General features: G+C 42.4%; 1 protein-coding gene across 2 annotated transcripts in view; it reads left to right on the forward strand.

Moving 5' to 3' along the window:
* The first annotated feature begins 349 nt into the window (after positions 1–349).
* The window catches only part of Otud7a (OTU deubiquitinase 7A), a 99,369-nt gene continuing 77,930 nt past the window's right edge, over positions 350–21,788 (forward strand). For both annotated transcript variants that reach the window (XM_038314231.1, XM_038314232.1), the window contains exon 1: positions 350–500. In XM_038314231.1, the coding sequence (XP_038170159.1) occupies positions 350–500 (151 nt within the window). The remainder of the gene's footprint in view (positions 501–21,788) is intronic.

The following is a 21,788-nucleotide window of genomic DNA, read 5'->3' on the forward strand; positions in this document are numbered from 1 at the left end:
CTGAACTGGGAGTCTCTCTAATAGCCGATAGATTAGACTTGAGCATGTTGGAAGACACAGCACAGATCCCAGTGCTCCATCTCACAGTGCTGCAGAGGATTGATGCCTTAGGTTGGCTTTAATGATGTAACAGCTTGCGTATAAAGGAAGGGAAATATTCAAAAACAAATTCAGAACCTATAACGGAGGTGGTAGGGATTTCTTCTGACTTCTGGGACTCTGAGGGGTGTGTGTGTGTGTGTGTGTGTGTGTGTGTGTGCGCGCGCGTGCGCGCGCGCGCGCGCGCGCATGTACATTCCCTCTGGTCCATTGCATGGTGAGATGCCCTTCTCTTGTCTCCTGCAGATGGATGGTCTCTAGCCTGCTTCCAAACCCGCCCTCGGCTGAGTGCTGGGCAGCACTTCTACATGATCCTATGACGCTTGATATGGACGCAGTCCTGTCAGACTTTGTTCGGTCCACGGGGGCAGAACCTGGTCTGGCCAGAGACCTGCTGGAAGGTATGTGGACCTCATTGTTCCCAAAATACCCATTCAGGCTTGGACAGAAGATGAGGGGTCCTCACTGCCTGGCAATGGTGTCACCAAGACAGCATTTGGCCACTTTTGAAGTAAAACGGAGTGTTAATGTTGAGGATGGACTTCTTCTATTTGTCTTGTCATTATTTAGGATAGAACATGGGTCACCAACTGTAAATGCGCTCAGATGAGGAAGATGGCACGGGTGAATGCTTCCAGAGAGTGAGTCCAGCTGATCATTTTTTAAGGATAATATACTGCTACAATGAAGTGGAAATTTTAGAACATTCAAGAATGTACTTTCCGTGGAGATCTTCCCTTCATATCTTTGTCTTAACTGAGACACAAATATCTTAGGCCAAAGTTATCATTGAAGAAACCTTCTAATATAGCCAGGAAATCAAAATGCACCTTTGGGCTTTTCAGGTAGAACTCTTGAGACATGGAAAGCATGTGCCTGGTGTGTCTGGCCTATTTCTGGGGCTCTATTCAGCCATACTCATCCCAGACTGGAGTTAACCTTGGTGTTTCCTCCTGAGTGATGATGCTGATGAAGCAAGGAGAAGTGAAAAGCTGATCACTGCTGCTCAGACTTTTGGGAATGAGGAGGAACGGCTCGTGTTTCAGAACTGATGTGCCTCAGATCACTGTTTGTGGAGTTGGGAACTTTTGAGCATTACAAGCCACAGTGATTCTCAGGGTCAACTAGAGAAAACTGACTTACTAGGCATTTTCATAAGCAGGGGTAGTTCCTGAACGTTGGAAGCTCTTGTTGGGGGTGCCAAGGAAATCCTAGTGCATGGTCTGAACAGAAGATGGGAGCAGGGGAGCAGGGAAGGCTGTCATGGGTGAACTGGGGATGAGACTGGCGTGTGTGTGTGTGTGTGTGTGTGTGTGTGTGTGTGTGCATTTGTGAATTCTAATTATAGAAGAAGATGTCATAATATTTTTAGGGTTGGAGCATAGGAAGATGAGAAGTTTATACTCATGTATGAACCTCTCAATTTTTAAATGAAATCAAAACAAATGGAAACAGGGAACAGAGGGAGAAGAGAAAATATTTTTTCAAGAGGTATGTCTTGATTATATTGCCTGATTATATTGCCTCTGAATAGGGAGTTTTATTTCTTCTTTCCGAATCAGCTCACTATGACTTCCATAAAAGGTTGAATGGAGATATGTAAGGTGCCCCTAATTCAGGGAAGGTGGCCAGGCATTCACCCTTAAGCAGAGAATAGACTTCAGACTTTTGTATGTGCTCTTGGTCCAGCAGAGGACACACAGAATTTACAGAAAACTTTGTTCAGAATCGATGCTGGATTCTTTCCGATGGACTTTCTGTATCCATGAACAACATAGCAGTTTCTCCCCTTCACTGTTTGCCTTCGCGACTGCACCACCTGCCCTCTCGTGATACACAACCTTCCAGAAGTTACTCTGCCTGTTCTTCTGCAGCATGTCTCTCTCTTCTGCTTCTGGGACTTAGGTGATGTCCTGTTACAACCTTTGCTGCTGCCTGTGGGCTCCTCTGGTTCTGTTAATTGCCTTGCTCCAGCTTGTTTTCTGTACATTGTTTGAACTAAATCGCTGCTAATGCTATCTTTATATATTTAACAGTCCTTTCGTCCTTTGGTCAATTCCACACAGGTTGTAGTCATCTGAGAAGAGGAAGCCTCCTTAATAAATAGAGAGAGAGAGAGAGAGAGAGAGAGAGAGAGAGAGAGAGAATGTTGCCCTCAGATTGGCCTGTGGTGTGGAAGAGTCCAGACCACTGTGGGCAGTGCTGTCCCTGGGTAGGTAGTCCTGGTGCATATAAGAAAACAAGCTAAGCTGATGGAAACAGATGCAGACCCACAGCTAAACACTGGGCGGAGTTCAAGGAATCCTGCAAAAGAGGGGGAGAAAGGATTGTAGGAGCCAGAGGGGTCGAGGACACCACAAGAAAACCCACAGAATCATCTAACCTGGGCTCACAGGGGCTCACAGAGGCTGAGCTGACAACCAGGGAGCCTGAATGGAACTGCCCTAGGCACTCTGCATATTTGTTACAATCGCATACCTTGATCTTTTTGTGGGACTCCTAACAGAACAGTGGGAACAGGGGCTATCTCTGGCTTTTTTACTGGCTTTTGGACCCTACTCCTCATACCAGGTCCAGATTTAATACATGGGGAGGTGCTTAGTCTTACTACAACTTGAAATGCCTTGTTTTGTTGATATTCATAGGAGACTTGTTCTTTCCTAAACAGAGAGGGAGGAGGAGTGGATTGGGGATGGGAACAGAGGCAGGGTTGGGGAGAGGGACTCAAGAGGAGAGGAGGGAGGGCAAACTTCAGCAGGGATGTAAAATAACTAAACAAATTATTTTAAAAGAAGGGAGAAAAAGAAAGCTGAGCAAGTCATAAGGAGTAAGTCAGTAAGCAGCACTCCTCCATGGTCTCTGCTTGGGTTCCTGCCCTGACTTCCCTTGATGAACTGTTATGTGGAAGTCTATCACAAGCTGCCTTTCATCATGGTCTTTATCATGGGAAAGGAGGCTCTCCAAGCAGAGCTAGTGTTAATTCCTTGGTTTCCCTTTCCCTTGCTATGTAGAATGACTTGGGATTCGGGGCACAGAATAAGAAATTTGGGGGATAAAAAGGTGAGGTGTTTCCACATTTCTTAATACTGCAAAGACCTTTTCTGTGTCCAGAGGCAGAGGGCTTCCCAGCAAGGAATACTCATCTCTAGTTGAGACTGCACTGTGTTCTTATGAAGACCATTGAAGGAAAAGGACAAAGCTTCTGCCAGTTTTGTGGGAAATTGTAGTGTAGCCATCTCCTTCGTCTGCCTGGGCTCATTTGCTTTGACTTTTGGCTTTTTGTTTATATTTATTTAAAGACTGACAAATAAAGTTATATGTATTTATAATGTATAGCATAATGTTTGCAATACAAATAGGCATACATATATACACCATTCACACACACACACACACACACACAACGTGGCATCATGGCATGTCTAAATCTAAATCTGTACATCACTTATACAAGGATCATTTTGTGTTGATAACACTTAAGCATCCACTCAGCATTTTTTTACAGAATAAAATATGTCATCACTATCTCTACCCACTAAACTACACCGTGAATCTCCAAAATGTGGTCCCCTGCCTTACCATAACTGTGTCTTTTGCCCAGCACCTCCTCCCCAAAGATTTCATGAGCTTCCTTCTGATTGCCATATGACTACCCTTGTAAGTTCTACTTTTTTCCAGTTCTTTGAGTTTTTAGAGTCTCCTACAATGTTTTGATCATATTCACACACCCCTAGATCTTTCTAGACCCACCCTTACTTTATCAAATTAGTTTATCTTTTTAAAAGCAATTTAAGATGAACTCATGCAGTCCAAAATATTTTTGGATGTGTATCTTCCACTGGAGCATGGTCACCTTTGCAGGGACCACACTTCTAGAGAAAACTAACCCTTCATTTTCCAGCAGACAGTTTCCGGTCACTCTGTTTCTGTTGCTGTGAAGAGAGATCATGACCAAGACAGCTCTTATAAAGAAAAACATTTAATTGGTGCTGTCTTATAGTTCAGATGTTTAGTTCATTGTAATTATGGTGGATAGCATGGCAGCACACAGGCAAGCATGGTTCTGGAGAAGTAGCTTAGAGTTCTACATCTGTATCTTCAGGCAGCAGGAAGAGAAAGTCACTAGGCCTGCCTTGGACATTCGAACCCCTAAAGCTCACCCCCAGTGATACACTTCCTCCTTCAAGGCTACACCTACTCCAACAAGGTCACATGTCCTTATGCTTTCAAATAATGCCAGTCCCTATGAGCCTATGGGAACCATCTTCAAATCACCAGACTCTCCATGGCAAGGGGTAGGATTATGTGCCCAACTCCCCTCTCCATACTATGATTTGGTCTGACCAGGGTTTGCATGGGTTTTGTGAATGCTGTCACAACTGCTATGAGTTCATATGGGCAGCTGCCCTACTGGGTCCAGATGCTTCCACATAGTCATCCACTACCTCTGTTTTTTACACCCTTTCTGTGCCCTCTTCCACAGTGTTCCCTGAGCCTTGAGGGATTACATATAAATTCCATTCAAGGCTGGGCATTCTGCAATGTTATTTACACCTTGGCCAATTGTGGGTCTGTGGTAATCAGTATCTACTACAAATAAAAGCTTCTCAGATGATAGTTGAGAGGTGCCTTCTGAGAAGATGCCATTATATCTATGAATATAGTGATAAGTCATTAGGGATTGGTCTAATACTATGTCCACTTAGAGGCATATTAGTAGTAGGTTCTTTACTAGGGCCTATGAACTTGTCTAGCTTTGGGTTCTTAGCCCAGTAATGGTACCAAGTATGGGTTTCTTCTTGTAGAATAGAAATTAAATCTAAGCAGAAAGTGGATGTTTAGTCCTGTGATTTTTGTTCCACTCTTGCACCAGTGGGACTGTCTTGCCAAGCCAGTCATTGTAGTGTGTCACAGGGTTCACAGATAGGTGTGCCTGATGGCTATGTTTCTGTTCTGGTAGCATGTATAGCACGTTCCAGCACTAAGAAAGCTAGTCTGTATGGATGAAGCTTCCAGGTCCATACCAGCTTGATTTTTCTCACATTCTGTGACTTATTTGGTGTCATCAGAAATTGGGTTTTACTGTCAAGTTCTAGAGGGTAACCAAGAGCAATGGAATCAATGTTTGAGGGTCTGTGGTACCTCATTGTCAAATAACCCCAAAAGAAGAAACCTATTCCTGGCATTAAGCCTTTAATTTGTTAGTCTATGGTGCCTAGTAGGGACATTGTTGTTTGATATAGGGTAACTCCATTCTGTGTGTGTGTCTGTGTGTGTGTGTGCTTGTGTATTTTTGTCTATGTGTATTATTAGGAGCTTATATAATGTACATAATATGTGTTATATATATTTGCATTATTATATGTTATACATATATATGTTAGAAAGATTATACAATGGATTTTGGTATGTCTTTCAAAAATTCTTCAGTGTTATTTATTTCTCCCATACCCCTTCTCCTCCACTCTCCAGTTTAGTTCCTTCTATTCAGTTCTATTTTTATCCTTTATACCACTGAATTCTATCTTCCCTCCCTTGAATATCATTCCCCATGGTCACTAATTAATTTTCTTATCTCTATGGGTTTTCCAAATGAAACACACATGTATGAAGATTCAAAGCTAACATCCATAGATGAGCAAACATGCAGAATTTGTTTTCTGGGAGGTTACCTCACTTACGATTGGTTCCAGCCCTATTTACCTGCAAGTTTCATGATTTCAATAGCTGAATAATATTCCATTGTGTAACTATGCAGCATTTTTCTTATCCATTCATCGGTTGATAGACATCTAGGCTGTTTCCATTTCCAGGATATTTTGAGTAGATCAGTGATGAACATGGATGAGCCGCTATCTCTAGACTAGGATATGGAGTCTTTGGGTCCGGCTGAATTATATAGTAGGTCTACTTTTAACCTGATTGAAGTCCACACTGATTTCTATAGTCATTGCAATAGTTTTCATTCCCACCAGCAATGAGTAAATGCGTTCCCTTCCTACATATGTGCTAGCATTCATCATCATTTGTGGGATGGTAGTGGTGGTGTTAGCAATTCTGACTGGGGTAAGATGAAACCTCAAAGTAGTTTTATTTGCATTTTCCCAATGACTAAGGATGTTGAACATTGTTTCTCAGCTGTTTGTGTTCCATCTTTTGAGATTCCCATTTAGTTCTATGCCCCATTTTTTAATTGGGTTATTTCTAGGTGTAGTGTTTTTAGTTCTTTGTATATTCTAGATAGTAAACCTCTGTCAGATATACAGCTGGTAAAGAATTTTTTTCTTCAAGAGAAGAAAGCTGCCTCTTTACTTTAGCAATGGTGTCTGTGTCCTTTGGGAGTTGAGACTATTACTATTAAGAGCTATTGTTCAACAGTGTGTACTACTAATTCCTGTCATTTGATGGCTTTTGTAGAGTTTTATTAGGTCTCTCTTGATTCATTGTTCTGGACTTGATTTGTTCCTTGTCCATTCTTCTGTATGTTTAACATTCTCTTCAGACCTAAGTGTTCCTTCCAAAATCCTCCCTAAATACAGCTTAGCAATTATACATTCCTTAAATCTGGTTTTGTCCTTTCTTCTTTAATTCAGTTGTGCTAGACTGGTATCTGCGGTCTTTTATAATTTGTTGGACATTGGTCCAATTCTTTCTAGATTTTATGGGCTCTAATAAAAAGCCTGCCAAGATTCTAATGACCCTGTCATTGTATATGAGTTGGTCCTTCTTTCTTGTTGCTTTCAATATTTTTTGTCTATATGTTTAGTGTTTTGTTTATTATGTGACCTGTGGAGCTTCTTTCCTGGTTCCTGTCTTTTTGGTATGCCTCTTGGATCTTGATAATTATCTCTTTCCTTAGATTAGGGTAAGTTTTCTTCTGTGGTTGTTTGTTTGTTTGTTTGTTTGCTTGCTTGCTTGCTTGTTTGTTTGAGACAGGGTTTCTCTGTAGTTTTGGTGCCTGTCCTGGAACTAGCTCTTGTAGACCAGGCTGGCCTTGAACTCACAGAGATCTGCCTGGTTCTGCCTCCTGAGTGCTAGGATTAAAGGCATGTGCCAGCACCGTCCAGATCTTCTATGGCTTTTTAATTTCTTTTTAGTTAAAAATTATTATATAACATTGTGATCATTTTCTTTCCCTTCCTCCAATTCCTCCCAGATTTTCCCTCAACCTCCCACCCACACAACTTTTTCATGTCCCCTTTGAAAAAAAAATCTTAAAACACAGAAGCCAATAAGACAAAAATACAAAAACAAAATACAAACCCAATAAATAATAATAATGGTGTCCGATTTGTGTTGGCCAACTACTCCTGAACATGAGGCCTGCCCTATAGTATAGTTGATATATCCAGTGTCATTCCATTGGGGAAAAAAGAACAGAACTGGTTTTCCTTTTCCCAGCAGGTATCAATTGCAGTAAATAACTTCTTGGTTAGACTTTTGTGATCTCTTCCCCTTCTCAGTTCTGGGATTTCGTCTGGTTTGGAACTATGCAGGTCTTGTATGCTATCAAAGTGTCTGAATTCATGTGTGTGTGCCATTCCCATTGCATTTGGAAAATGCTGTTTCCTTGGAGTCATCCACTATCTCTGGCTCTTACGGGGTGTCTGCCTCCTCTTCCCCATAGACCCCTGAGCCTTGAGGAGAAGAGTTTGATGAAGGCATATGATTTAGGACTGAATGTTCCAGAGTCTCTCACTCTGTGCACCTTGTCTAGTTGTGTGTCTGTCTGTGTTAATTCCTGTTTACTGCAAAAAGAAGTTTCTCTGGTGAGGGTTGGGTGATTCACTGATCTTTCTATAGGTACAGCACTATGTCATTAGGAGTCATTTTTTTGCTATGTTCCTTGAGCAGAAAACTGGTATTATGTTTTCCTGTATAGCCCATGATATATCTAGTCTCAGGTTCTTGGCTATTTTAGCAGTGTCAGGTATGGGTTCCACCTCATGGGATGGGCCTTAAATACATTTTTAAAAGCCGGGTGGTGGTGGCGCACGCCTTTAATCCCAGCACTCGGGAGGCAGAGGCAGGTGGATCTCTGAGTTCGAGGCCAGCCTGGTCTACAAGAGCTAGCTCCAGGACAGGCTCTAGAAACTACAGGGAAACCCTGTCTCGAAAAACCAAAAAAAAAAAAATACATTTTTAAAGGAAAAAAATGATTGGTTACTTCCATAACGTTTGTACCACTATTGTACCAGTCTTTATTGCAGGTAGGTCAGTATTGTAGGTCTTAGGGTTTGTCTCTGGGCGATATTGCTGATTACTTTTGTCCTCCAATAGCATACAAATAAAGTGATTATATAATGGAGTAGCCAATACCCCAACTAGATGTCTTTTCCAACAAGTAAAACCTCTAGTACCAGAAATGGGTTAAAGTTTGTTGAGTCATTGGTCCCATCAACCTTTTCTCCCATAAGCTTTATGAGCTTTTGCCAAAGCAATTAGATATCTTCTGTAAGCTGTAAGACCCCATTGCTGAAAACACAGCTTACTTATGTTCAGTGGAACGTGGAGAAACCAAGTTGGTGCTCGGCTTGAAGCTTCATCCCTATTAGCTAGCATTCATGGTACTAGAAGTTACTTTTCTTTTCTTTTCTTTTTTGATTTTGTTGACAATATATTCTGTACCTTTGATTTGGGTCTTTTCTTTTTCTGTGCTTACTATTAGAAGGTTTGGTGTTTTTGTGGTGTCCCAGAGTTCCTTTCATGTTATGTTCATGAAGCTTTTTGGATTTGACATTTTCTTTGGCAGAGTGATCCAGTTCCTTTACCTTTTCCTCAAGATATGATATAATCTTTTCCATTTTATCCAGTCTGCTGTTGAAGCATTCCTCTGAACTTTTTGTTTGAATTCCTGAATTTTTTATTTCAAGTTTTGATTTTGACTTTTTTTCAGATATTCTATTTATTTAATTAAATTGTTTTCACACCTTGAATTGTTTAATTTTTTCATTCAACTGTTTGTGCCTTTGCATTCTGCAAAATTCCAGAATGCAGTATTCTATTCTGGCATTTCTTTATAGTCCCTTTAAGTTCTTTGATCATATTTATTATTGCTATTTCAAAATAATCTTCTTGTATGTCATCTGAGTCAATTTTCTCAGGTGATATTACTATGTGACTAAAATTTTTGTTTTGCTTATTCATATTTGGGATTTTTCAATGGGTCTTAAATATCTGAAATTAGGTAGTTAATGGTGTTTTTTTCGTAGAGAACTCTTGTCTCTCTTTTGTTGAGTGGGTATCAGATGTTCTCTTGTCTGTTATCCCAACTTGTCAGGTTGCCACATGAGGCTTAGGGTTCAGTCTTTGAAAAATTCTGTGTCAATGTTCAAATGAGGTTTCAGAAGTAGAGCCAGTTAAGTTTGAGCTGAGGTTTCTGAGCCCAGGAGCAGACTTTCTGTAGAGTTTGTGAATTCCCAGAGTCAGTCTTCAGGTATCTGAACACTTTTCCTCAGGTAATGGGCACTATCCAAATTGCCTATATGAATATGAGATTTTTTTTGACATAAAAGGCAAGTGTGGAACTCATGGTTCTCAGGTGTGTCACAGAGGTGGGTGGAGTTGCTGGGTTATACCCCAGGCTAGGGATGAGGGGAAGGATATTCCTCAAGTGGAAGTGGTTAGTGGCACAAGTGAGACCTCCCTACCAGAGGGATATATGTAGAGAGATACAGAAAGGCAAGAAGGACACAGGGTCATTAGGCAGTTTACAGAGATGGATGGAATTACTGGTTTGGGTCTAATGCCCCTCTCTGGAGAAGGTTCTTAGGTTGTGGAGGTAGGTATAGTTGGCATTGGGAATCTTGCATCTACCTAGAGAAAGGGCCAGGTGTGTGCAGTGAGAATGTGTGGGGTTGGTGGGGTAGCTGGAGTAGAGGAGTGTCCTGAGGGAAGCCTGGACTCCCCAGCTAGGGTTGTGGGTTAGAGAGGTCTGGCAGGTCTGGATGGGGTTAGTGACACAGGTTGGGCCTCCCTAATGGAGGGGTGTCTGCAGAAAATGGCACAGAAAGGAAGTGGAACATTTGGTCCTTACGTAGGTCATAAGGTTAGGCAGTTCAGCATTGTTTTAAACTAGAGCTGATAAGTAAGCTAATGAAGTATTTGTCTTTTTGTTCCTGCCCTATACCCCTACTATAATGTCTTCCATGTTCACCCATGCTGTCACAAAATACAGAATTTCATGTTTTATAGCCAAATAGTATTCCACATTTTCTCTATCTGCTAATCAATCAATGGCGGGTAATTAATTATATTGGTTCTAGTTCTTGCCTATTGTGAATAGTGCTACAGTGAATGTGGAGGTGCAGACAGCTCTTTGATATGTTGATTTTATTGCCTTTAAGTACAAACCCTGTGGTGGAATTGTTTTTAATTTGCTAAGAACCCTCCACGTTCTTCTCCATAGTGGCTATACTAATTTGCATTCCATTCCCCCAAAATACCATACTTTTTTTTAACTCACTTTCCTTTCTCTTAATAGCCATATAACGTAAGGAGGTGATAGCTCATTGGTCTTTGGCGGGGTCATTTCCTGAATCCTGAGGCATGCCCTGCACTGTGTAGTGTCCAGTTGCAGCCAACAGGGAAAAAAAATGTTTGCCGAAGTCACCCGGTCCCAGCTTCTTCTTCCTAAGTGAAGGGACTGCTGTTTTGTATGTAGAGGATTCTTAAGGTGTCAGGTTTGTTGGTGCTGTAAAGTTTTAAATGTTCTCATAGGCAGGCCTTGGGGACGTGTGTACTGGGAGGATGGAGATACTGCATCCTTCTAGGAATCCAGAAGGGGGCTAAAGGATCAGAAGATGGAGTGGTGTCCAAAACTGGACAGAAGAGACCTGGGACTTCTCATGCTATTTTAACTTTTATGAGCATAATTTATTTATGAGTATATTTTACTTGTTTATTTCAATATTAAAAGATTGAAAGGGGAAATCCTTCCATAAGAATCACAGTACAATGCAGGGAGAACAGGAAGAGTCTGATAATGATACGGACCCTAGCTACAAGACAGGATTGGGACAGCAAGGTAAAGAAATGGAGACAAGAAAGTGAACCAGGATCTGCCTCCAGATGGAACGTGTTCCTGCCTGCCACCTGTCTCCTTTCTGTCAGTTCTTTCACATTGCCAAGGACAGAGTCAGCACAAGAGACTTTCCCCCAAAGCTCTGCAACTCTGTGAAGTCCATTTTCTGCTGGTATGATAGGATACCTGTGGCTAGATAATTCCTAAGCAATAGCGGTTTTCTTCGGCTTATTCTGGAGTCCAGAAGTCCAAGAGCATGTCACTGTGGTCTGCCCATCCCCGGGCAGGGTATGAGATGTAGCATGACTGAAATGGGAAGGATACTAGGTGTACCAAAGAGGGGAGAACACTGAGGGCGTCCACACTTTAGACCACGTCCTGCTGGTAGCTAACCCTGTCCTTCCAGAGGACGAAGTCCTTCCCAAAGAAAGGCTCTAATCCCCTGTAAAGATCAGCTCTCAACACTGCCACAATGATGCTGAATTTAAATGTGAGTTTTGGAAGAGACGAGTCACTCACTTAAGTGCACCTTCTTATCTTGCAGAACAAGTTCCTCCCCTGGGTACTCAACTTTCTTCAGCAATCTCCTGAGACCCTTCCTTTTCCCTTCCTTCAGTCCCGCCACCCTCTGCTTCTGCTTCATCCCATTGTGACCCTCCCCTGTACACACTCACTCCTCTCAAGTCCCCCTCTGTCACTTTTCTTATTGCTGTGACCAATACTGAGGGGAAAGGATTTGTTTAGATAAATGATTTAGGGGGGGTGGTATAGCCTCATGTAGGGCATGGGAAGGCATGGCATTAGAAACAGATTTTTGACTGGAACACCAGGTGTCCAGGATGCTTTCTTGCATTGGGGTGGGTCAGGAAGCAGAAAGTGAACAGGAAATGGAGCAAGACTGTAAAACCTCAAGGCCACCGCTAGCAACCCATTTCCCCAGGAGGGATCCTCTTCTAAAGGCTCTACATTTTCTCACAACGTTGTCACTGGCTGGAGACCAAGTATTCAGGTACAGGAGTCTGTGGAGAGATGACTTTTCACAGCCAAACCATAGCACCTGCCAAGGTGGGTCAGAAACTCCAGGGACACTGGTAGACCAGGATTGAGCCAACAACCTGACTCAGAGTCAGCGATCTCCACCAGAACTGGAATAGGACTGATCCAGCTACATAGGACAGAGAGTGAACAAGCTCCACCAAGAACAGAAGCCAGGAGCAAATCAACCCCAGAAGCCAACCCATTCCTGGGACACTGGCAGATCAGGATTGAGCTAGCGACCAGATCCAGAGTCAGTGATCTCCACCAGAACATGTACAGGAGAGTAGAGGCTGAGCAAGTGAGCCAGAGCCAGAGACCACTGAGGGTCCATATGTAAATCTGGGACCTTAAAAGGAGTAGACCTACGCCAGGACCCCGGTGGGTCTGAGCATGAGTCTAGGACATCCCAGGAACTAGGCCTGAGCCAGGACATCTGCCGCTCTGGACGTGAGTAAACCTGGGACCTCTGAGGGAATAGGCAGGAAACAGAGATCTTGGTGAGGCCAGGCATGAGTCTGGATCCTCAAAGGGAGTAGGCCTGAGCCAGGACCTCTGTGGGTCCAGGCATTGGTCTGGGTCATTAAAGGGAATAGGCAGGAACCTGGAACCTCTGCAGGTCTGAGCTTGAGTCTGGGACTTCTGAGGGAGTAAGGAAGTCCTCTGTGATTCCGGGCACACCTGAGCCTGGAACCTTTGAGGCAGTAGACTGGAGCCAGAAACCATTCCAGGTCCAACTCCAACCCAGAGACCTCTGCAGGAGGGACTCCAGACCAGGATTTACAGAAACAAAGAAAACAATACAAAGAATCAGTGACACAAAGAGTTGGTTCTTTGAGAAATTCAACAAAATAGACAAACTTTTATCCAAACTAACCAAAAGGCAGAGAGAGAATATCCAAATTAACAAAATCAGAAATGAAACAGGGGACATAACAACAGACACAGAGGAAATACAGAGAATCATCAGGTCATATTTTGAAAACATATACTCCTCGATGTAGTAGGAGAGGAGGCCCCTTTTGTCCCATCGCGCCCAGCTAGCTTACACCCGAAATAATCACACAGAAATTGTATCACTTAAATCACTGCCTGGCCCATTATGTCTACCCTCTTATTGGCTAATTCTTACATCTTGATTTAACCCATTTCTAATAAATCTAATCCAAATCTAATAAATCTAAAAATAAATTTCTAATAAATCACCATGAGGTCATGGTTTATTGGGAAAGATTTTAACCAGCATCTGTCTCAGGCAGGAGATCCATGATGTCTGCCTGTCTCTGCTTTCTTCCTCCCAGAATTCTGTTCTGTCTTCCCTGCCTACATGAGTTCCGCCCTATCAACTAGGCCAAGGCAGTTTCTTTAATAACCAATGAAAGCAACATAAACACAGAAGGACCTCCTACACCACTCAAAATTGGAAAACTTAAAGAAAATGGACAACTGTCTGGTTAAATATCACTTACCAAAATTAAATCAAGACCAGATAAGCAAATTAAATAGTCCTATAACTGCTGAAGAAATAGAAAGAGTCATCAAAAGTCTCCCATCCAAAAAAAGCTCAGATGTTTTCAGCTCAGAATTCTACAAGACTCTCAAAGAAGAACTAATCCCAATACTCCTCAAATTATTCCACACAATAGAAACAGAAGGAACATTGCCAAACTATTTTTATGAGCTATAATTACCCTGATACCCAAACCATAGAAAGACATTACTAAGAAAAAGAATTACAGACCAATCTTACTCATGAACATTGATACAAAAATACTAAATAAAATACTGGCAAATCAAATCCAAGAACACATTATAACCATCATCTACCATGATCAAGTTGGCTTCATGCCAGAGATGCAGGGATGGTTCAACATACAAAAGTTTGTCAATGTAATCCACCATATAAACAAGCTGAAAAATAAAAACCACATGATCATCTCATTAGATGCCAAAAAAGTTTTTGACAAAATACAACATCCCTTCATGATCAAGGTCTTAGAGAGAGCAGGGATACAAGGAACATACATAAACATAATAAAAGCAATATACAGCAAGCCAACAGCCAACATCAAACTAGATGGAGAGAAACTCCCAGAAATTCCACTGAAATCAGGAAAAAGACGAGGTTGTCCACTCTCTCCGTATCTATTCAATATAATTCCTGAGGTCCTAGCTAGAGCAATAAGACACCAAAAGGAGATCAAGGAAATACAAATTGGAAAAGAAGAAGTCAAACTCTCACTGTTTGCTGATGATATGATAGTTTACATAAGTGATCCCAAAAATTCTACCAAGGAACTTCTACAACTCATCTACACTTTCAGTAATGTAGCAAGATACAAGATTAACTCAAAAAATCAGTAGCCCTCCTGTACACAGATGATAAAAGGACTGGGAAAGAAATCAGAGGATTAACACCCTTCACAATAGCCACAAATAGCATAAAATATATTGGAGTAACTCTAACAAAACAGGTGGAAGACTTGTATGACAAGAACTTTAAATCTTTGAAGAAAGAAATTGAAGAAGACATCAGAAAGTGGAAAGATCTCCCATGCTCCTGAATAGACAGAATTAACATAGTAAAAATGGCAATCTTACCAAAAGCAATCTACAGATTCATCGTAGTGGCCATCATAATCCCAGCCAAATTCTTCAAAGACCTCAAAAGAACTGTACTCAACTTCATATGGCGAAGCAAAAAAAAATAAAAATAAATAAAAAAAAAAACAGGATAGCCAAAACAATCCTGTACAATGAAAGAATTTCTGGAGGCATCACAATCCTGACTTCAAACTCTACTATAGAGCTACAGTACAGAATACAGCCTGGCATTGGCATAAGAACAGACAGGAGGACCAATGGAACCAAATAGAAGACCTAGATATTAATCCACACATCTTTGAACACCTGATTTTTGTCAAAGAAGAAAAATATCAAATGGAATAAAGAAAGCATACTTAACAAGTGGTACTGGCATAACTGGATATCAACATGTAGAAGAATGAAAATAGACCCATACTTATCACCATGCACAAAACTCAACTCCAAATGGATCAAAGACCTCAACATAAAGCCAGCCACACTGAACCTTATAGAAGAGAAAGTTGGAAATACACTTGAGCACATTGACACAGGAGACCACTTCCTAAATATAACCCTAGCAGCACAGACACTGGGAGAAACAATTAATAAATGGGACCTCCTGAAACTGAAAAGCTTTTGTAAAGCAAAGGACACAGTCAACCAGACAAAACGACAGCCTACAGAATGGGAAAAGATCTTCACTAACCCCACATCAGACAGATGTCTGATCTCCAAAATATACAAAGAACTCAAGAAATTGGTCATCAAAAGATCAAATAATTTAAAAAATGGAGTACAAACCTAAACAAAGAACTCTTAAAAGAGGAATCTAAAATGGCTGAAAGCCACATAAGGAAATGTTCGACATCCTTAATCATCGAGAAATGCAAATCAAAACAACTCTGAGAATCCATCTTATACCTGTAAGAATGGCCAAGATCAAAAACACTGATGACAACTTTTGCTGGAGAAGATGTGGGGTTAAGGGAAAACTCCTGCATTGCTGGTGTGCGTGCAAGCTGGTACAACTCCTTTGGATGTCAGTGTGGTGATATGTCAGAAAATTAGCAAACAACCTTCCTCAAGACCCAGTAATACCACTTTTGCGTATATATCCTAAGGATGCTTAATCGTGCCACAAGGACATGTGGCTAGCTATGTTCATAGCAGCTTTGTTTGTCATAGCCAGAACCTGGAAACAGCCTAAATGCCCCTCAACCGAAGAATGGATAAGGAAAATGTGGTACATTTACACAACAGAGTGCTAAACAGCAGAAAAAAAATAATGACATCTTGAATTTTGCAGGAAAATGGATGAAGCTAGAAAACATCATTTTGAGTGAGGTAACCCAGGCACAGAAAGAAAGAATCACATGTACTCACTCATAAGTAGTTTTTAAACATAAAGCAAAGAAAACCAGCCCACAAATCACAATCCCAGAGAACTTAGACAACAATGCGGACACTAAGAGAGACTTACATAGATCTAATCTACATGGGAAGTAGAAAGTAGAAAAAGACAAGATCTCCTGAGTCAATTGGAAGCATGGGGACCTTGGGGGAGGGCTGAAGAGGGGAGGGGAGAGACAGGGAGGGGAGCAGAGAAAAATGTAGAGCTCAATAAAAATCAATAAAATGAAAAAGAAAAGAAAATGAAGAATAAGTCCTGGAGAGGACTTATTTCCCCCATTTAATTAGAAGTTCTTTAAAACAAAGAAAATAACATTTTTAATGATGGTATCTAAAGGACAGCTTTTGAAAGATTTGATTAACTTAAAATTGTAGTGTTACTGGGGCATGGTGTGCCCTTCAGCATGCACACAGTGCGCCTCGTACAAATCGGGGTAATTAACCATCTTTTTCCTTATTTCTTTGTGTTTGGGCCTTTGAGTTCTTTTCTTCCAGTAAGTCTTCATAAAATATATAATAGGGATGTTGTTACATGCCAGACATTGGATTTTTCAAATATGCTCTCATGTCTTTTATCATAATGAATTAGCAATGGAAAGGTTAGATTTGCAATTGAGTAGCTGGGAAAGCTGAAGCCAAGAAAACTCTCTAGAGGTTCCACAGCCAGGACAGAGCAGAGCCCACTGCCACCTGTTCAGAACCAGCATCTGAACCTAGCTCAGACCCCCAAAGCCTCTGCTCCCTCTACAAAAGCTGTATCGCCCACCCAGGCTCTGTATGCACTACCTCTTGCAGCTTCACAGCACTCCCCCCACACACAGAAAGATGCCAGCATGTTTTCCATATTGCTGAAGGAATGGCTTAATAAATCCTTTAATGAGGTGCCTAATTAACCTTTATTTTTCCAATGAAGTCATCCATACTCTAATAGATTGCAAAACTTAAGAAAAAATAAAGAAAGAAAGCAAAGTAAAAAAGAATGTGGTGAACATCTATGTGCTAGACACTGTCTGGCCACTTTGCATACATCAGAAGTTAATTAGGAAGATTTCTGAAAGGGAGCCACACACAGGAGTTGCTCATGAAGCCTCCACCCCTACCTGAAGGGAAAGCAGCACTTCACTTCTGTAATAACTGTGAAAGCTAGGCCTCAAAGCTCCTCCAAGGTGTCCCAGCAACAAGCCCACGCCTTGCCTTCTTCACCATAGAAAACAACTCCTGACAGCAGCAAGAACTAGCTTAGGAAAACCAGTAATGTGAAATTAACATCTCATGGTCGTTGGTTTTATCTTGTTTGTTTTTGTGTGAGTCTCCAGAATCTTCGTGGAATTTGGAAAGCCAAAGAAAAAGAAGGTGAATAAATTAGATTATTTTCCTCGGAAAGAAGGGGCAAAGAAGAAGCCAGGGCATGGTATGCGCCTGCAGTTCCACCTTACTTTGTACTCTGAGACATGAGGAACACTTGAGCCTCATCATTCTGGGCTAGCCTGGGAGACATAGAATATTCCTGTCCCTTGTGTTAAGCTACCCAGCCAACTGCAGATGTGTGTATGGTAACTAGTTGAGCTGATCATTTGAAACTGAGAATTCTTCAGGCTGTTTCTGAGGAAGCATACCCTCTCTTCCCGGTCTCTTAGGCTTGAAAATTATGTAGTTTTGGAAACTGCTTCTAATATATTCTGTTGATCCAATTCACGCAGAAAGGCTGTTGCCAGTTGCTTGACAGTCACAGTGACAGGTCATTCACTGACATTTATGTTGGGCTCTTGAAATCATGCCATTGGTGTGGGGAGAGCAGCTGCTGACTGAGATGATTGTGAAAAATACTCCACAAAAAAAGGGGGGGAGGTGAAGGGAAGACCTTTTTTAGTAAAAGCCCCCACTGTCTACAAGTTGACCATTGGATCCCAGAACAGATCCACATTGCTGCCCAGAGAGCATCTTAAATGGCAACCACAGAGAGCCCAGATGGCTAGGCAGTGATAGCACAGTCGCCTGCCTGGGGACCCCTGATTTTGGAAGAGCCCTGTTATTCTGCTCCATTCCACTAAATCTTCTTTCATTTTTCTTGGGTGGCAGAGAATGAAACCAGAGCCTGGAGCATACTAAGTGTGGGCTCTACCCCTCGGCCCCATCTCCAGCCCCAACCTAAAATGACAAAGCAAAAATGACTTCCCCATGAACTTTTTTTCTAAGTAAATATTTTTTATTAAAATTTTTCACTTATTTTGAATACTAAACACAGTTTCCCCTCCCTCCTCTCCTCCCACTCCCTCCCCCTACCTCCCATCTACGCCTCCCCCAATCCACTTTCCTTCCTCTCCATTCAGAAAGGCAGAAAGGGGCCAGCCTACCATGGGAGTCAACAAAGCATGACACATCAAGTTGATGCAGGACCAAGCTTCTCCCCTCTGCATCAAGCCTGGGCAAGGCAAGCCATCTTGGGGAGTAGGTTCCTAAAAGCCAGCTCAAGTGCCAGGGGTGGGTCCTGATCCCACTCAAGGTGCCCCACAAACAGACCAAGCCACACAACTGTCACCCACATGCAGAGGGCCTAGGTCGGTCCCATGCAGGCTCCCTAGCTGTTGGTCCAGAGTTCAGGAGCTCCCACGAGCTCAAATGACCAAACTTTTAAGATACCTCCTCTGGCCTGGTCCCATTTAGGACACATTGATTGTTTGGATGAGGGAAAATATCCACATACTCTTAAAACCTGTCTGCCACCATTTGTGATAACTTCCCTTTTTGTGGCTGTGGTCAGTTACGTGGCTTTTATTTTCCTTATTTCCTGGCTGTTTGGGAAGGCTGTAACCCAGTACCATCACTGACCTGTGTTTTCATGTTAAGAGGGTCTGTCCCACTTGGCTACTTGAGGTTAAATGCTGACTTCATTAGCATTGCTTCCTGATGCACAGACTGCTTGGTAGTCATAGCCCTCTAGGTCTCCCGGGAAGACTTGGGGTCCCATGAGGTCTCGTAGGTAGACATGTACTCCATGCTTAATGGTCTCCAGAAGAGGTGCAGCCTCTTTGTCGGACATAACCTCCTAGGTACACATAGTCTCCTAAGTAGACAGTCTCCAGGTAGATCCAGCTTCTGTACTGGGCACACCTTCCCTGGTGGACGCAGCCACTTGGATAGACACAACTGGTGAATGTAGCCTCTCCAGTGGACACAGCCTCCTGAGTAGACACAGTGGGTGAATGTAGCCTCTCCAGTGGACACAGCCTCCTGAGTAGACACAGTGGGTGAATGTAGCCTCTCCAGTGGACACAGCCTCCTGAGTAGACACAGTGGGTGAATGTAGCCTCTTCAGTGGACACGGCCTCTTTAGTGGACATGGTCTCTTGGGAATAGGGTGCCCTCCATTCCATACACAACACAGCTCTTCCATCACCACACCTGGTTGGCAAAAGTCACAGCTCCCCCAGATCCCACTTGGTACATTAATATGCCTCCACTCTTTTATAGGCAGGATCTCAGCAGGATGTCTTTGATTCTGAGCAAGCAGAAAATATCCTTAGAGCCCATCAGCCTTTCTGTTGTGTGGATGGGCTGACACCCACGGACAGCTGCTAACTGTGCACTATGTTATGTGCTCATGGATTCCATGGAGGCTGGTCCTTCTCAAGGCGAGCCTTGGGCCCTGGTGTGAGACTTGGATCCCAGTGCCAGCAGCCTTCCTTGTCTACTTTACGGTACATGGACACTATAGACTTCCATAGTAGACTTCCAGGAAAAAATAAATGTATAGAAAGAGCTAGAAGACTTTTTTCTCCAAGTGGCATATGAAAACTCCTCTTGGGGGCCAGCTTGGCAAACATCCAAGAAACGTAAAGTGGTTTATTTCTCAGATCTGCAGGATTTAGTTTGATCTTATTGTAGTTTTTCAAGCCTGCCTAGGGAATTTTAACTAAAACAATTCAGCTGAAAGGAATGGGGCCTTAAATCCCATGCAGATGGACAGCACGGGAAACACAGGCAGAGTGGGCACTCCACACAATGAGTGCCCTTGGCAGGGAGCCCTCTAAGAAGGCCTCTGTGAGCCTCAGCGGAGCATACGTTCACTATCATATAAATCTAGACTCACATTAAGAGCTGATTTTATTTTCTCTCAAGCTTTGTAACAATTGGTGTCTGGCTTAGTCACGTTAGTCAGCTCACCATAGCAAAGATAGGAGATAATCTGGAAAGAAGGAAGGTGCACAGCTTGGGCGGTTCGGGTCAATAATTATTAGGTGCCTTTGTCGTAGGCCAGTGGTGAAGCAGCATCTGATGACCGCAGCATGTCTCAGAGCAAAAGTGCCCATCTTTCCCAGCCAGGATGCGGAACAGGAAGGAAGGAAGGAAGAAAAGTCTATAATTCCCTTGGAGTGCGCTTCCAGTAACCTAACTTCCTCCCATCAGCCCCACCTTACAAAGACATCACCACCTCCCAAATAGTCGAAGCTGGGATCAAGACTCTAGCATGCATGCACATGTGGGTACCCACACACTTCTGGGGGGCAGAAAGTATCCTAATTGTGCCTTGGGTTAACAAAGCTGCTGCTCCTTGCTGTTGCTGATTTCGGTACGTAGCTTCAGACTGGCTAAAGGGAGGAGGTTTCAGCTCAGTGAGGACTGAACCACAAGTTAATTACAGCTTTCTACTCCACGGCATGCTATTCCAAAAGCCCCCTCTCCTGACACCCCCACAGGGACAGTCGTAGTATGGCATTGCTGGACACGTGGGTGAATGGCAGAAGAATGTGACTGCAGGAGATAGTCATTCCCTGAACACACTCACTTGTCTTTGAAATCAAGTATTATTTGTTAATCCATATGAGACTTTAACATAAAGTTAAATGTTTTCTAAAACTCTTCCTAGGAGACTATGGTTTTGGTCCTATTGACCTTGTGTTATTTAAATAAGCCAGAGGTTGACTCTGTGACCCCTTGCTTGGCTATTTCTTTGTTGAAGTATGAGATGCATTAGTTCAAAAGTATGCCATCTTCAAACTCAGAAGTTGACACCCCTGATTTCTTTTGTGGTACTTGGAGTCAACAGCCTTACACAAACTAGGCAAAGGCTCTGATTCTGATCTATTCCCCCAGTTCTAAATATCCAGTCATCTTGAGTAAGTTTAAACAAGCAGAGTTTGTCTAGCAGTGGTTCTCAACTTCCCTAATATAATATAGTTCATATATATATATATATATATATATATATATATATATATATAATAGTTCCTAAAGTTGTGGTCATCCCCAACCATATATTTTTTTTTTCGAGACAGGGTTTCTCTGTGTAACAGCCCTAGCTGTCCTGGAGCTAGCTCTTATAGAACAGGATGGCCTCGAACTCACAGAGATCTGTCTGCCTCTTCCTCCCAAGTGCTGGGATTAAGGGTGTGTGCCCCTACCACCCAGCCCATAAAGTTATTTTGTTGCTACTTCCTAACTAATTTTACTACTATTATGAATAATAAGTATCTGATATGCAGGCTATCTGATATTTGATCCCTGTGGCGGTCATGACCCACAGGTTGAGAATCACTGATCTAGAATCTGCCTATTTTGCATAGCCTGTTCTCCACCCATCCCCACCCCCCACATCTCCAGGAACTGATAAGGCACAGCTTTGTGCTGATTTGAC

This window comes from Arvicola amphibius, chromosome 12, assembly GCF_903992535.2.
Source record: "Arvicola amphibius chromosome 12, mArvAmp1.2, whole genome shotgun sequence".
Lineage (NCBI taxonomy): Eukaryota > Metazoa > Chordata > Mammalia > Rodentia > Cricetidae > Arvicola > Arvicola amphibius.